At 43.5% G+C, this 17,097-nt stretch overlaps 1 protein-coding gene across 1 annotated transcript in view; it reads left to right on the top strand.

Moving 5' to 3' along the window:
- Positions 1-17,097, top strand: part of ascc3 (activating signal cointegrator 1 complex subunit 3) — a 127,822-nt gene that overhangs the window by 82,488 nt on the left and 28,237 nt on the right. The window contains exons 15-28 of the mRNA XM_070911350.1: positions 2,603-2,794; positions 4,011-4,235; positions 4,469-4,588; positions 5,238-5,402; positions 5,703-5,789; positions 5,987-6,163; positions 7,294-7,519; positions 8,726-8,880; positions 10,928-11,026; positions 11,154-11,322; positions 13,299-13,519; positions 13,989-14,074; positions 14,450-14,616; positions 14,954-15,099. Of these exons, the coding sequence (XP_070767451.1) occupies positions 2,603-2,794; positions 4,011-4,235; positions 4,469-4,588; positions 5,238-5,402; positions 5,703-5,789; positions 5,987-6,163; positions 7,294-7,519; positions 8,726-8,880; positions 10,928-11,026; positions 11,154-11,322; positions 13,299-13,519; positions 13,989-14,074; positions 14,450-14,616; positions 14,954-15,099 (2,235 nt within the window). The remainder of the gene's footprint in view (positions 1-2,602; positions 2,795-4,010; positions 4,236-4,468; positions 4,589-5,237; positions 5,403-5,702; positions 5,790-5,986; positions 6,164-7,293; positions 7,520-8,725; positions 8,881-10,927; positions 11,027-11,153; positions 11,323-13,298; positions 13,520-13,988; positions 14,075-14,449; positions 14,617-14,953; positions 15,100-17,097) is intronic.

Raw genomic sequence — 17,097 nt, 5'->3', positions numbered from 1 at the left:
ATTTGGCACATTTTTTTGGTGCGATTTGCACACTTTTAAAATCGCAGCTCTAAAGCTGTCATTTGCAGCACAAAATAAAAAAAAAACTGACGCTGCCGCGCTTCTGAAAATGTTTTTGCTTCACTCCCCCACGCTATTGCTGAAAGGATCAGGGATACACGAGTGCTTGAATGAAATCGTCAGGAATATAAAACCATTTAGTTACACCTTCCTCTGGTTAGTGGTCCTTTTGACGACATCTTGGATAGTTTATTTCAGCTTTGGCGTTGGCTGATGTTCTTTACATTCAGTCGCAACAATGGTAGACGGCGAGTGGAGCTGGCAGCTGGCTGTCTGTGGACAGAGTGAGCTCTGCGGCAGAAGCAGCAGTGAGCAGCGGGGCCTAATGGGACCTGATCAGGAGCTTAGGTCACATGCCATCTCAAATACAGCCATGGCGCATCAGACATCGAGCGCTAACTCACCTTAGATTAGATGCTGGCAGCATGGCCGTAACACACTCTGGCACCTCCAAAGAAAAGCCTCAGCCATAGCATTTCAATTACCTCCCTTCCCCGGGCTCACACGGGGGAGAGAGTGCAGTGCACAGCCTGACCCCGAGCACTCCCACCAGGCCACCACAGTTTGTCCAGATTCTCGGACGTATATGGCTTTAGACAGCATGGCAGGATTGCTTTTTGTTCTGTTGTGTCATTTCTGTGGGATTGTCCATCTGCACATCAAATCACTGCATGAAGCGTGGAACAGGAAGTGGAAGGGTACCAGCGTAGCAAATACACTGCCACAACAATATTTAAGCGAAGAGGCAAATATGCTAAGCTACGTAGAAGGAATCTACGCGTGTGAACTATTAAAGGTTTCAGTATGCTTCAGACGAATTAGGGCATATGCCAGGTTGTCTGATCACATCTGCCGGTAAAGTGTTCTGAATTTCCACACTCAAAGGTAGGGCAGAAAAGTGGGCCTGGCATTCATCCATTCATTCATTCATTCAAATGGAACAGATTGCCAAAAAAGCCAAAAAAAGGCGCTCCTCACCTCGGTTCAACCAGCATGCTTTTAGCTTTAGCCCCGTCAAACCAAAATGGCGTGCTCTCAGGTGAGAAGCCAATGAGGGGTCAGTGTCCTTGAATCAGCTGCCAGTGACTACCAGCGCTTGTTGGTCTGTGCAGGCTGTCCCATTCTACCTGCGCTCTCCTCAGGCCAACGTGGGAGTCAGTAGCTACAGGGAGGGAACTGGCCAAATTGAGGGGAAATGGTGTGTACCTTATTCTAAAAAGAAAAAAAAAAAAAAAAAAGAAGGTTTTATACTCGGCTGAAGGAAACCTTTTCACTGATGATGAACATGCACGACAAAGAGAGAGACCGTCCTTCCAAGACAAGTGACAGCATCTGTTTGTTTCAAATGCCTAAACACAACCTATTTCCACATTTCACTGACACACACACGCAGCTTTGACAAAGCAGACGCCGCAGTCGCCATTACGATGGTTCCTTAACCTTGACCAAGGAGCTCTTTTGTTTCTTTGTCTTTAACTGATTTTTTCAACCAAGTTGATTTCTTTTAACCCAAACCACGACCTTTCTCTAACCCTAACCTAAGTACTTTGTCTTTTGCCTAAGCCCAGCCAAACGTATAGCAATAGATTAGGGGGTGGTCATGGTGATGATGGCCATGTCATATATATATACTTCAGAAATGTGTTATGTGTTATTTTTTCATTTAGCTATTGCAAACTGTACAGTATGTCTCTATTTTGCCGACCATTAAAAAGTACTCTGAAGTAACAACAGCAACTTGTCCAGGCGAAATCATTCTGAAAAAGGCTAAATACTAAGCTGGATGTTTCTTCACATTGACTAAACCAGTTTATTGTTTTCACATTATGGAAAGTCAGACACTACTGCACCTACCGCACCGCTGGTCACTTAAAGTCTCACCTTTATCCTCAAGGTTTGCATACAAATCCCCGACATTCATTGCAAACCAAACACTCAAACAGTCTGTGTGTGTGTGTGTGTGTGTGTGTGTGTGTGTGTGTGTGTGGATGTGTGTGTGTGTGTGTGAGGCAGACAGCTGCTGGCAGTAATAGGCTTTCTTTGCCGGGTGCTGACCTCTATTTAGATGCCCAGAGAGAGAGATAAAGCCCTGTGATGAGGACTCCCCTCAAGCCCGGCCAGGTCACAGCCCTACTGTCAGTCACCAGCACACATCTCAATCTGACGGACTGTGTGTGTGTGTGTGTGTGTGTGTGTGTGTGTGTTTTATCTACAGCGAGTGAACACCTGTGCATTTTATCACGATTCACCTTAATACCCGGGTAATACCTTTCGTGAAGCTGATCATGTTCAATTCTTGCTAAGAGCTGCTGACCGTACTTTCTGAGCCACTTGCACATTGTCATGTTCTTGTAGTAAAGTGCATTTTGTTCCAAGTTGTTTCCTGTTATTGTTGCTGTTATTCCTATTTTCTCTGCAGTCCAACATGATGTTGGATCTGGCCTTATTTCCCACCCGAAAAACCCAGCGCTAGCTGCTTTCCTTCACATCCCCTCAAGCACTTCTTTCCTTTTAACTAACTCTCTCTCACCACCTCTTTCAGATTCAACGCTCCAGAAACAAGCAAATGAAGGAGATGTTCCCAGAAGGCTTTGGGATTCACCACGCCGGCATGCTGCGGTCTGACCGCAGCCTGATGGAGAGCATGTTCTCCAAAGGCCACCTCAAGGTGCTGGTCTGCACCGCCACCCTGGCCTGGGGAGTGAACCTGCCGGCCCATGCGGTCATCATCAAGGTTCTGTTATTTGACTTTCTTTGTTTTGCTTCTTTCTTTCTTTTCTTTTTTTTGTTCTTGCATTTGAGCTGTCTTGGTTTGTCTCTTTCTTTCTTCACTATTTGATTAATAGTGAATTAAGTTTGGTAGTATGCACCACTGACGCAAAGTAGGGTTAGGGTTAAGTGGGTAAGTGGCTCCTTATTTTTTACAGGCTCTCAGCCCCATCTTATAAAATGGCACACGAAGGCTTAGTAATTTCATGAAACAGTTTTTAACAAACGGTACTCAAACAGGATGAAATGGTATTAGCAGGACTGTGTATGTGGAATATCGCCAGTCATCCTTTAATCAGTACCACTACAACAGCAGTTTGTCGTGTTTTTTTTTTTTTACACACAAAAATGTAAAATAACTAGTGATGTGATAAGAATCGCATCGATATTGAAATGCTTGATCGAAAACAGAGTTGTAGAAAATTGTTCGGAATGAATCTGAATCTGCTCAAACTGCATTGGCATCCAATCTGAGAGAAATGATGCCTTAAATAAACCACCACGTTAAATCTCATCTTTGGCGGCAGCATTTTAGCGTGCGTAGAGTTACAGCAGCATTAGTTTGCGTTAGAATGTTTCGGTATAGTTGACCAAATTGAACTTTTTTTTTTTTAAATTCATATTTCTTACACATGAAATTTGGATTAAATTAAATTAAAAATGTCATAACACTCACCGTTGTCTGTAAATTACTTCCAGCATTGAATATTAAGCTCTCCCCTTGATGATGTTGCACTGCAGGGGAAGCAACATATGTAACACGTTATTTGGTTATTCTCAGCTTTAACAGTCCCATATTTACAACACATTATAAAGCAGCTCTAGGTGCGAGGGTGGGACGTTTTTGGAGGTTGTTCAGTTTGTCTAAAACGGCTTGTTTCAGATAGAGGGGGGGGGGGGGGGGACTGAGGGGCTGCAGAAAGGGCCAGGAGGAGATACATAAGGACTGTACTGGACTGTGAATCATGCAAAGCTGCTCTAGTGGAGTCCCAGAATAAAAACAGAGAGCTAAAAAAAAAGCATAATATGGGACCTTTAAGTGATCTTTTCCCTCAGCGTAATGAGATATTCACACATTATTCACAAAGATATTCAAATGAATTTTAATTTTTTTTTGCATATGTGTCCGGTCCTCTGAAGCCACTTCTCTCTCTCTCTCTCCCTCTCTCTCTCTATAACAGGGTACTCAAATCTACGATGCCAAGCGCGGTACCCTGGTGGACCTGGGCATCCTGGACGTCATGCAGATTTTCGGGCGTGCCGGCCGCCCCCAGTTTGACAAGTACGGCGAGGGCACCATCATCACCACCCATGAAAAACTGAGCCACTACCTGACTCTGCTCACCCAGCAGAACCCCATCGAGAGTCAGTTCCTGGACAGCCTGGCCGACAACCTTAACGCCGAGGTCAGTCTCCATAAGCCCCGTTTTGGGGATAATGTTGATGTTTTCTTTATTCTTCCAATTCTAGATGTGCTTTCTTTTCTCTCTGACAAACAAAGGCTGCATCAGGCTGGGCTGTTTTTTGTTGAGACTGTAGTATCCCGAAGTGTCCACTAGATGGTGACAGAGACCGGTGATGCCAGTGACTCTTGAGTGAGCTGTGTTTTCTCCCCCCCCCCCCTCTCTCCTGGATTCAGGTCGCCCTGGGGACTGTCACCAATGTGGAGGAGGCAGTGAAGTGGCTCAGTTATACTTACCTCTATGTTCGCATGAGGGCCAACCCACTGGCATACGGCATCAACCACAAGGCTTATCAGGTTGGTGATCCAGAGTGCGATGGGGGAATATCTCATTTCCACCTAAGCTTTTTCTAATCTAAGTGTTTACTCCAGCAGTTGTACCTTCATGTAGAACGATGTGAATGGGTAGGACATTTAGGAAACGATTGAGTCAATTGATGGAATGAGTGTAATGATTATTGAAGTAATTATTTTAAAGAGGAGCTGTTCTGCTCATGTCCAGCTCCGCGTCTTTATTCTGGGACTCCACTAGAGCAGCTTTGCATGATTCACAGACATAGATGCTGCTGGAGCCGAGTGTTTCTGGGGACTGGGCGAGCGGCCCTCTACGTCGTGGCCATCCCTGAGGCTGATTACGTAATACGCCTCACGGAAGTAAGACGCGACAAGCGAAGGGAGCGTTCGGAGCTTTTCGGGCTCGCAGGGGATTACTTTCATTAAGTTTTCCTCATCATTTGGCAGCTTTGGTAACGTTTAATAGGAAAATCCAACATTGTGACACTAGGTATGTGACAGAAAATAAGGAAAAGCACAACAGGTCCTCTTTAAAGCAAAAACAAAACACGACACAGATGTCAGAGAATGCACACAAAAATGTGAATCCCATATACCTGCATGCGATTGGTGAATTAAAAATGAAGCATTTCATTCCCCCCCCCTCCCCCAGATGGATCCCTCCTTGGAGCTGTACAGGAAGGAGCTGGTGGTGGAGGCAGGCAGAAAACTGGATAAGGCCAAGATGATCCGCTTCGAGGAGCGCACCGGCTACTACGCCTCCACTGACCTGGGCAGGACTGCCAGCCACTTCTACATCAGATACAACACCATAGAGGTAGACTCCCCACTAAGTAACTCTTTAGCTGGAGTTACTTAGTAAGTAATAGCAAGTTGCTGTGGCGGCAGAGGAATTAACCTTCACCGAGTTTCACCCAGCGAGGAAGCAAGTGGAACGTTTGTTTTCTGCTACACTGAGGGAGCGTCAGTGGGTTCACTTGAGACTGGCTCATGTGTCCTGAATGTGCTGACCGACCGGCTATGATATGCGTGACGTGTAATTCATCTTTGCTCAATCAATTCTTGTGATGCGGCGACTGTAATGGCGCTTGTCTTTCTTTTCCCTCCTCCTGCGAAGACTTTCAATGAAAATTTCAACTCTCAGCGAACAGAAGCCGACATCCTCAGCATTTTGTCCAAGGCTGAAGAGTTCGAACAGCTTAAGGTGAGAGGTCGTCACGTCAGGCACATGAGATCCCACCGACATGTCCCCCGTCTATGGTCCAAATTATGTTTCGAAGTAAAACTTGCAAACCTGTAGTCACCTACCAAGCAAAGTGCTGATTTATTTAGTCTACATTATAGGCACACGTGGACTCGTTCGCTTAAAACTCCCATTATGACGTGAAAAAATATTGGCAGGTTCGCGATGAGGAGATGGAGGAGCTGGACCAGTTGCTGTGCAACTACTGCGAGCTGCCGGCCGCGGGCGGGGTGGAGAACGGCTACGGCAAGATCAACATTCTGCTTCAGACGTACATCAGCCGAGGAGAGGTGGACAGCTTCTCCCTCATCTCAGACCTGTCGTATGTGGCACAAGTGAGGAAAGAGGAACAACACACACACACACACACACACACACACACACACACACACACACACACACACACTACAAGGTACAGCAATAAATCAAACATTTGAGGGTTTAAAATCTGTCAAATTAATTAAATTAGAATGAAATGGATGTTGTCTAGTCTTTGCTGTTATTCGAATTGGTACTCTGTTAAAAAACAGAGTACCACATTGGAATGTGTTTTCCGTTTGGCAACAGACTCTTGATCCTCTCCTTTCAGGACTACACTTCAGTAAAAACTTTGTATATTCCGATTCAGAGCACTTATTTATGTGATTTTAACAACGCGTACCCATAGACAAGCAGCTGGGATATTTTTCACACACTTGCCTGCGTACTTGCTGTGTACTTAAACATCATTACTGGCCGACGTCAGAATATCTTCTTTTTGTCAGATTCTGACGTTGCACAACATGCACGGCCTAACTACACATAGCAACACACAGCGGGTTTCTATACGGTTGGTGTTGAAATCACGACAGAAAACGAACAAGCTCTACTAGTTTCTTTTGAAAACTTTACTGTATTGTTTACAGATACTGGATTTTTAAGGGCCAATATCGGAATTTGAGAGTTTAAAAAACTGGATTACTATATTACCCTTATTGTATTGTATTTATATGCCAATACGGATGTGTGTGCGACTGGACACCTGAATTCCCCCACTCTACCTAAATGGCAGTAGTAGTATACTGCAGTGGGATGCAGTATTTTAAGATGGTGTAGAAGAGTGTGGACAAGGATTAACAGGCTCCTTTTTTTGTTATTTGTCTTAACTGTCTTTATTGGGGTTTTTTTTATTTTATTTTATATCTGGATTTTTCTTACTTATGCCTCTATGTGTCGCTGCTGTGACGATGCAAATTTCCCCGCTGAGGGATTAATAAAGGATTGTTTTATCTTATCTTATACAGCTGCTGCGAGTGACTTCTGCTCCCGTACAGCTTTCAGTTGCTTTACTCCAACTGTAAAGTTTAGTTTTAAAACTACTGCTGTCTTAGGAAAGGGGAAATAATCTACAAATGTAATACCTTGATGTTGATGTTGATTCAGCTTCTTTTGTTGTTGTTGTTTTTTTTACCGTCACTTCTCACAGAATTCTGCTCGGATAGTCAGGGCTTTGTTCGAGATCGCTCTGAGGAAGCGGTGGCCGGCCATGACCTACCGACTGCTCACCCTCTGCAAGGTGATTGACAAGCGGCTGTGGGGCTTTGCCCACCCCCTGCGCCAGTTCCCCAACCTGAGCCACGTTGTGCTGAACCGCGTGGAGGAGAAGAAGCTCACCGTGGACAAGCTGAAGGAAATGAGGAAGGATGAGATCGGTAAAAAACAACTGAATCCTAGCTTGTATAATAATAATAATAATAATAATAAACTTTATTTATATAGCAACTTTGAAAACACAGTTACAAAGTGCTTTACAATAAAAACAAAACATGCTAAACACAGAGTAAAAGCCATAACCATGAACACGTTATAAAACACAAAGACAGTAGAATGAACTGAAGTGTTGCGTAGGTCATACAACCTAAATAAAATCATTCCAACGTCTGGGAGCCCCGACTGCAAACGCTCTCATCCCCTTTGTGAATTAATCTGGACCTGAGAGCAACAAGGGGCGAAGCACCTGCGGGTCTCAGGGGGCGGGAAGGGACATAAAGGCAATAAACGATCTGATAAATAACTAGAGGCGGGGCCTCTCGGGGCTTTGTAAGCGATCAGAAATATCTTTAAATCAATTCTAAAAGCAACTGGTAGGTCAGTGTAAACATATTCAGGCTGTGCAAATGATTCTAAACTACATCAAGTGCAGGCATATAGCACCCAAATGTCATGTCAGTGTGCCTTACAATTCTCAAATAGTGGCGAGGGCCTTTATTTACATCAACTGCATGAAGAACCAGGCTTAATTAAAAAAATATATATATATATTTTATCATATTTTAGTAAGAATTCTTCCTGTTTTCTGATTAAGCTCACAATTTATTTTGTTGTTAATGCTTTTGACGCAAAACTCAGCACTTCCTCCATGTTCACCTGTCGCTCTGGATGAATTCAGGATAATGCACATTTCATATGTACATTATTACACTACAGCAGTCACACTCGCCACACTGCTGCTGTGAGGTTCTCAATCATTAACGCAAGTCTACTACTTTTCCTTCTGTGTTTAGCTACCGTCGATGAACCCAACACTTCTTGGAACAGATGTTTCACATTAAAAGCCTTCCAGCGGCTCAGAGGGTATAATCCCTCTCCATCCTGGCAGGCTATTATTGTGGCAACAGCTGCAGGAAGTGTTGACTTTCGTTGACGACACATTGACAGTGACTGAAAGAACAAGCAAAGACGAAGCCATTGGAATTAATTAGTGAATGAAAACAATATTTTTGTTAAAAAGAGACTCTGTCGCTGTATTGATGGAATTAGTGCTGTAGACACGTATATTGTACATGCATGCACTACACCAGATGTGCTTATAACCGTGACACAAAACACACGTTTAACGCTAGGTGTGTTGTTCCCAGGTCACATGCTGCACCATGTCAACATCGGCTTGACGGTCAAACAATGCGTCCACCAGATCCCCTCGATCACGATGGAGGCCAACATCCAGCCAATCACGCGCACAGTCCTGCGCGTCCGTCTCGTCATCACGCCGGACTTTCGCTGGAATGACCAGGTGAAACACGGGTGACACGCTGTGACATGCGACCACTGCTGCTGTCCTCTTTTATAATTTGATATAGCTTGAAACAAGCAAGCTTACATTTGAAAATGCATGTCACAGTCTTCTTTTTGTGACATTTTTCAGCCCAAATAGATGTTTTGAACACGGCTCACAGAGCAAATGCAAAGATTTGGCAGTGTAACAAAAGTCATATCCCTACAAATGATCTGTCCTTGCTTCAGATCTACAAATTGTAGTGAAAATGAATCAAGTTAGTTGACTTAAGATGATAAAAAAAAAAACTACTTTTGGGTCCTTCAGCTGGTAGTGGTGTGAGTGAGACTTGAAATATACTGTATTGAACAGTAAAGTACCTCCGATAAGTGACATGTTGTATAATATTCTAATTAATATTGTGTGTGTGTGTGTGTGTATATATATATATACTATATATGTATATATGTATATATATACTATGTATGTATATATGTGTGTGTGTATATATATATATATATATCAGAATCAGAAATACTTTATTGATCCCCGAGGGGGAAATTGTGCTCCCATTCAAGAGTAGAAAGTAGCATAAATTTAGATCTAAAAGTATGTACAAAATATAAAAAATAAGAAATAGAAAATAAAAATATACACATTTACTGTATGTATATATATATATGTGTGTGTGTGTGTGTGTGTGTGTGTATATATACATACATATTTATATACATATGTGTGTATATATATATATATATATATACGTATACATATGTGTGTGTATATATATATACACGTATTTTATATTTCTTATTTTATATTTTGTACATACACTCTGTAGGAGTTCCTTTCCACCGCTGAGCAGTTGACGATTTGTACACACACAGTCACATACAAATCAGGAGGTAGTGTCTTGTAAACGTGTTGTCCAGTTCCCTGCGTAACCTGATAAATATTTCTTCTGCACGTCAATATTCTGAATTGCTCCAGAGGCCACAGCGAAGAAATAACAGGTGAAAACCTATCCAAAAAAACCCATTAAAAACCACATAAAACACAACATAGCTACTGTAGATACTACTTCACTTCACAACACCCACCCGACATACACACCACAGCTACTTGCTAACACAACCAGCCTAAGTCCTGGTCACCTTTTCACAATAGGGAAAAAGAAGAGCTGCCCCTCCTACCTTGTTATTCTTGCAGGCATGGACTCTCTCTTATCTGTCCTCGAGTGCCGGAATGTCTCCGGGCGGCCTCGTCAGCATGTCCCACCTCAGTGGGCAGACAGAGGGGATCATGGGAAGCTTAGTCCAGGGTTTGTCATGGAATCTGAGCGGAAAAAAGGAAGCTCATTGTAGCAGGGCTGAATATGAAGATGAATGTTTATGTCCGATTAGCGATGCATGCTCCAATCATGGGAGAGTGGTAATGGAAGACTTGGCCGGCTTAGCCCTGATCCGGCTGCAGAGCCAGGACACATGTACCGACACATGAGCCTCAGGGCCTCCCTGACGGCACCCAGGAAGCTGACCACATTATGATACATACTGCCACAACCCTGAGTATTGTTTATTGTTCCTTATTCCAAGAATCAACTGGCAGTGGGTTCTGAAGGCTGTTTATTGTATTGAAATTCTCAGTGCTGATATTTTGTAGGAGTTTGATATTGGCCTTTTTACATGTCCCCAAATTCCACATATTCACTGTTATTTCCCCCCCAATTTTATTCTTAACATGGCAGCTGCACACACACACACACACACACACACACTCCCAGAAAGTGAAGAAACCCAGAAACCAACCAGTATTCCTACGCAGGAATATTATCATATTAGCTTCAGTTTTATATTGTGATGCATATTATCAAAGATAATATGTAAACAAAAGTTGCAATTGATTAACCACAGGGCCTTTTGGGCCACTGAGGATGTGGGGCCTCAGGGCACTTGCCCAGTTTGGTAAACCAGCCTTGAACCATAGAGTGCCGCAGGCATGAGTCCGAAAACCCGGAAATGAGTCACAAGTTTTGATTGAAATGTTCCTCCCCTCAATGATTCAGGTCCATGGGTCGGTGGGTGAGCCATGGTGGTTATGGGTGGAGGATCCCATCAATGATCACATCTACCACTCGGAGTATGTCCTCCTGCAGAAGAAACAGGTTCGTTCGTTTTCTTTCTTGGACCTCGGTTGACATGAGAGCGCACCGTGACAGATGTGTGTTCTTGTGTCCTGTACCTTTACTTATAAGTGTGTGTGTGTGTGTGTGTGTGTTCTCCTCTGTCCAGGTGGTGACAGGAGAGCCTCAGCACATAGTGTTCACCATCCCCATCTTTGAGCCATTGCCTTCCCAGTACTACATCAAGGCAGTGTCTGACCGCTGGCTTGGGGCCGAGGCTGTCTGCGTCATTAACTTCCAGAACCTCATCTTACCTGAGAGACACCCCCCGCACACTGGTACGCACTCTCACACTCAAACCCACATTTCTTTGACGAGACATCAGGGATTTGACTTCACTCGACTTGAATTTAAAACACTGATACTACGTCTGTTGACACTACCACCAACAGTTGGTTGGCTGAAGGTTTCCAGCTGTTGGATTCCAGTTGCTGCGGTCCATCGACTCTAGAGCCAGACTGACTAATGCCTACTCTAGGCCAGCCAGTGGTGGAAGAAGTACTCAAACCCATTACTTAAGTAAAAGTAGCAGTATCACAATGTTTAAATAAAGTATTATCAGCAAAATGCACTTAAAAGTATCAAAATTAAAAATGCTCATTCTGCTTTTATCACACCGATCCGTAAATATTACTGCGGGTTACTGCAGATAAATCAGTACTGGAGCGTATATGTCGGCCTGTAAGTAACAAGTAGAAAGAGACTGGCATAAGCAAAAGGAGACTGCCAAAGAACACCAACTATAAGTTACAGTCTGCTTGGAAGCTGCACGGAGACATCAAAACCCCCGAGTGGACTGGAGAACAAATGTATCTAATCCTACCATACCCCACTCATTCACTCTTCCAGACTGTAAAAAAGGAAGCGGCATGTTATTTCTGACCACATTTCCCCTCAGTAAGAGCAGACACAATTACAGCAGCTATCAGGGTGGGGGGAAAAAAAAAACCCCAGCACAGAGGAGATCATATGACAGGTTGATGGAAGGGCACCAACCTCTTCAGTCTTTCATTAAAGGCGACCTATTATGCTAATTTCCAGCTCTACATTTTCATTCCGTCATTCCACTAGAGCGGCTTTGCATGATTCACAGTTCAGCAAAGTCCTGATTTATTTTATTCTGGCCCCTCGCGCAGCCCCTCAGCTCACCCTCTGTCTGAAACAAGCCGTTTGAGCTCCTGTCTCTTCAAGAATCAGAATACTGCCTTCAAAGTTCTCAAGCATCAGATATGCATACATAACATTCATATATATATTTCAAAGAGAGCCAGTCAGACACTGTGACTTGTCCCGTAAATAGACTCGCTTCTGTTTTTCTAACATCTGTGGATGTTGACAGAGAAAATAGAAGGGGAAAAACTCCACGCCCTTCAGTGTTTTCACACGAACAATGGTTCAGATGATGAGATGTGAAGATGTGAAAAGGGTAGCTCCTAGTAACAAAGCCCCAGAGAATTATGCCTCATTCATGTCATACTGGAGTTTGCTGTAATTACCCGTTGCTGCCTTGTAGATGGCATTCATTTCAACGTTCAACGCAACTGGGAAACTCGGATGTTTTCCGACAGCCCTGATATATCTGAAATAAACCAAATGAACATGGATACGTCATGTCAGCCAAAGTCTGTCATAAAAATACGCCCAAATTACCCACCCGTTATCCGATGTTGTCCTATGGCGTGACCTTTTTAATCTCTACCATCCAGCTCATATGACAGGAGCACAGCATTATCACCCAACCCTGTCTTTTTTTCTTTCTTTTTTTTTTTTTTAGCTCAGCAGGCAGCTGTTTTGTAATAAACCTAAACACTACCTGCCCAGCACCAAACAGCAAATTAAGAGACAAGCTGGTGAACATAGTGGAGCATTTTAGCAGCTAAAGAGCCAACTCCAAATGAATACTAGTGTTGCTCTGCGTCTGCTAGATGTGTAAATAGGCTAACAGTTCACCACAACTTTATGAGACGATATCATGGCGGCATTGTTTTTACAGCAATGCAGCTCTAGCATCCAGGGACAGGAGCTGCTCTTAGCTGTTAGCGACAAAGACGAATTAAAAAATGACTTTAAAGGAAAGCATTGTTATGTATGTGTGTTAACCCCCATTTATAGTTTTAATCCAGAACATTTTGAGGTGAATAAATGTCAGATTTTGAACACAGGGTACGGGAAGTGTCACCTTCAGTTAATGTTCTTGAACATATCTGTACTGTATTTCTTCTTTTTTTTTGACGTACCACACTTTCCCTCTCAGAGCTGTTGGACCTGCAGCCGTTGCCACTGACAGCTCTGGGTAACCAGGAGTACGAGAGCCTGTACAAGTTCACCCACTACAACCCCATCCAGACTCAGATCTTCCACACCCTGTACCACACCGACACTAACGTCCTGCTGGGGGCGCCAACGGGCTCTGGAAAAACCATTGCAGCGGAGATGGCCATGTTCCGGGTCTTTAACAAACATCCAACCTATAAGGTTTGACTAGCTGGCTCCATCTGTGTTACTGCTGAATAGGAATGTACTGACTTCATTGCCTGTCTTTTCTATTGGTTAACGCAGGTGCCGAGTGCTGTTTACAAAAGAGACTAAGAACGGCGGCTAAAGAGACTGGAATCTATTAGAAAAACAGTGTCATTAAACTGTAAATGTGTCGGAAATTTCCCACTTAGTCAAATATCTCCCAGCAACCACAAATTGGTTGGTTTTTCGGTCAGAAGCAACGCAGAAAATAACTTCTCAAAGTCTTTGAGAGAGTTCTTTTGACTCTTTTGTCGTTAGAACCTAGATTTCCAATGGCCTCGCGCACTAGGTTTAGAATAAATCAACATGTTTTATGATTTTTAGAACACATATACAATTAATAGTGACCATTGAGATATTTTTTTATATACCTTGTTATAGCAACATGGGAGTGTTTCTTTTCATTCAATAACGTTTTTTTCAGGTGGTGTATATCGCCCCCCTGAAAGCTCTGGTCAGAGAGAGGATTGAGGACTGGAGGATCAGGATTGGGGAGAAGCTGGGGAAGAAGTAAGTGAAAACAGAGCCCCACTACCCTCACCTAGTGGAGGACATCACACAGTAGATGGGGTTGTCGACCTGTTAGTTTGCATTAACTGCTTTCAAAGGGTGGGGTTTGTCTCGTTTTATCAGAATCAGAAATACTTTATTGATCCCCGGGGGGGAAATTGGACAATATGCCATATGTGAAGTTACTAATGAAATTATACCCCCAGAAAATACTGGGAAAACTTTTGTTTTCCAGTTCTGGCTGGGTTTTGGCCCATTTTTATAAAATATCATTACAATTTTGGACAGTCTAAAGAATAAGTTATGTAAGTTTAGGAATAATGACAGAAATGAGCAGGCTAAAGTGTTGTTTCCTGGTTCTTATCCGTGTTTTAGGGTGGTGGAACTGACAGGTGACGTGACCCCGGACATGAGGGCCATAGCGCAGGCTGACCTCATCGTCACCACGCCGGAGAAGTGGGACGGAGTGAGCAGAAGCTGGCAGAACCGAAGCTACGTCCAGAAAGTAGCCATTCTCATCATCGACGAGATCCACCTGCTGGGTAAGGGTCCGCAACAAGCCTGCAGGGGTCGTAGGTGACAGTCTGAGGCCGAACAACCAACCAATCCTGTCTAAGCTCTTTTTCAATGTCAAATCCTGATTCACAGCCCCCCCGTTGATCCAAGAGTAGAGGGTTAATGTTGTCCAATCAAGTTTGAGCTTTTCCATAACATCAATTTTGAAGCTTTTGTCAGAAGTGATGTATTATGCATGCTACTTTCTATAAGAAGATTTCCATATCCACATTTTCAATATCAGAAAAACCCATGCCAGTGGGAATGGTGAATGTTTGTTACACAGGCAATCTGTCGGACTGTATTATTGCGTCTGTTTTCTAGGTGAGGACAGGGGTCCGGTGTTGGAGGTCATCGTGTCCAGGACCAACTTCATCTCCTCTCACACTTCTAAGAGTGTCCGAGTAGTGGGTCTATCCACGGCACTGGCCAACGCTCGAGACCTCGCTGACTGGCTGGGAATCGGACAGGTCAGACGTCCTATCATGGCGCCAAAACATACAGCAGTATTAGTCCTTTTACCATATATATATAGAAATATATATATATATATCACAACAGGGCTTAAAAATGCTTTGTCTGTGTATTCCTGCTATCCTTCTGACCCCTTGTTCTCTGGTCGGATGGAGGGATCATCTTCATAAACTCCCTCGTTTCAGGAAATAGTCAGATTGGCTTTGTGTACCAAGAACACTGCTGCAGTGAAGCCAGCTAGAAACCACAGTCTTTGTCTAGTCCGCGTTTTGTTTTTTTACGCTTCATTTCTTGCCTGCCTCCTCGTATCTGATTGAATGCGTATAATAACAGCAATTAAGATAAAGAGATACTTTTGGCCTGGAGTTAATGTTGCAGTTTATCTCCGTAATCGCCTGCAGTCTGTGTCCGGATGCCGTGCTTAGGTTCTAGTGATCAGGAATGACTGCAGCGATGTGGGTAGATGAGCTGGCCTATCAGCTGGAAGAAGCAGAGAGGACTTATTGATGCGATCTGACTGAAGGCCATCGCCTCCAATGAAGGCTCACGTAAGCCGCGGCCTATGTCAGTTTGCCAATCTGAAAAACGGCATCAAAGCGGATTATCGTTACATTCTTTAAATGTTTATCATTCGTAGCATCATATGCTAGTAATTGCTATCTGGTTTCCGAGGGCGCTCTTTCTCTTCGCTTTAAGATTGAAGCTGTCTATATACGCTGTTTATTATCTGTAAATGTAACCATTTCCAGGCCCGAATGGATGTGCGTCGCGAGGTGAGGTGCGGGAAAGCACGGTGAGACTTGAGGAAGACAAAAACGTCACACTGGCAGGGAGTTATGCTGAAAAAAATTTCCCAAAACAAAAGAAAACAAACCCCAAAAAAAAAAATGAAACAAAAGGAAGATTTAGCAAGAACTCTTCATACTCGTACAGTTCTGGTGCTGCTCTTCCTTAACCTGTCGAACTGGCCTATCAGGTCAGCGCTGTAGGATGGAGAGTTGACAAGGTTAACAAAAGATGTACTGTGGTTTTTTTTTTGAGCTTGCTCATATCAACAAAGCCTCAGTTCATTCTTCAACATGTTACCACACATGCTATACATTCAAAGTAAGCACATCATTTGAACGTCATGCAGTGTTTATCTTAATTAATCAGTCATTAGTCATTTTCATCACACATCCTTTGACCAATCAAATCTGAGAACCCGCCCACTCATACGTCACATAAAAGGGCCACAGTTGACGCGTGCTTCCTCTTTAAGCACCAGCACACGATGGCCTCCACAAAGGGCTCAAAACTCTGACAGGTTATGGCTTTGATTGCAGCATGCCTTTAATATATTCTTACTAAAAAACGTACACCTAAAGATTCTAATGCTGAGCACAGCTGTGTGTGTTTCTAAATTAATGTTGAAACCCTAAATTAAATAAAGAAAACAAAAGAAAATTGTGCGTGAGAATGAAATAGTCGCCATTGTCCTACCCTCCCTTCCTCTAACAGCGCGTTGCGGTTTTCAAAGTCTGTGGTGTCAACGCGTCCAGTGAGCTCCTCTAGAACTCAAGTATAGGTAGGCTTCACCTCTAGGACACCGATGGTCAGGTTGTCTTCAAATGTTCCACCAAAACAAGTCCCCCCCCAAGACGATTGGGATTGGTTTAAAGGAAAGACAAACCAGCCTATAGTGTTTTTTTCCCCCCCTATCCCAGAACGACCAGACCAGGAAGTGTGGAGACAGGTCTGGCTATGCGAGACTGGAGGGAAGTTAACTCATGAACCAATTAGTCCTCACCCTTTAAGTCTTTTCTCTCGTAAAACCGTAACATACTGTTAGAACATTTCTAAAAACCCTTCCGACAAAGCATAAATCTGGCCTCTGTGTGGCACCCGTGGCAGCCGTGGTTAACGAGAACCACAGGTGTGGTGAGTTTGTGTTTCATCTTTTCTGCGCTCCGAGAGTTACACATATCATTTAAGACGTATAATGTAAAAATGAA

Source organism: Enoplosus armatus, chromosome 9 (assembly GCF_043641665.1).
Source record: "Enoplosus armatus isolate fEnoArm2 chromosome 9, fEnoArm2.hap1, whole genome shotgun sequence".
In the NCBI taxonomy this organism is placed as follows: Eukaryota; Metazoa; Chordata; class Actinopteri; order Centrarchiformes; family Enoplosidae; genus Enoplosus; species Enoplosus armatus.
The sequence above is the reverse complement of the archived record's forward strand: the minus strand, read 5'-3'. Positions and strand labels throughout refer to the sequence as shown.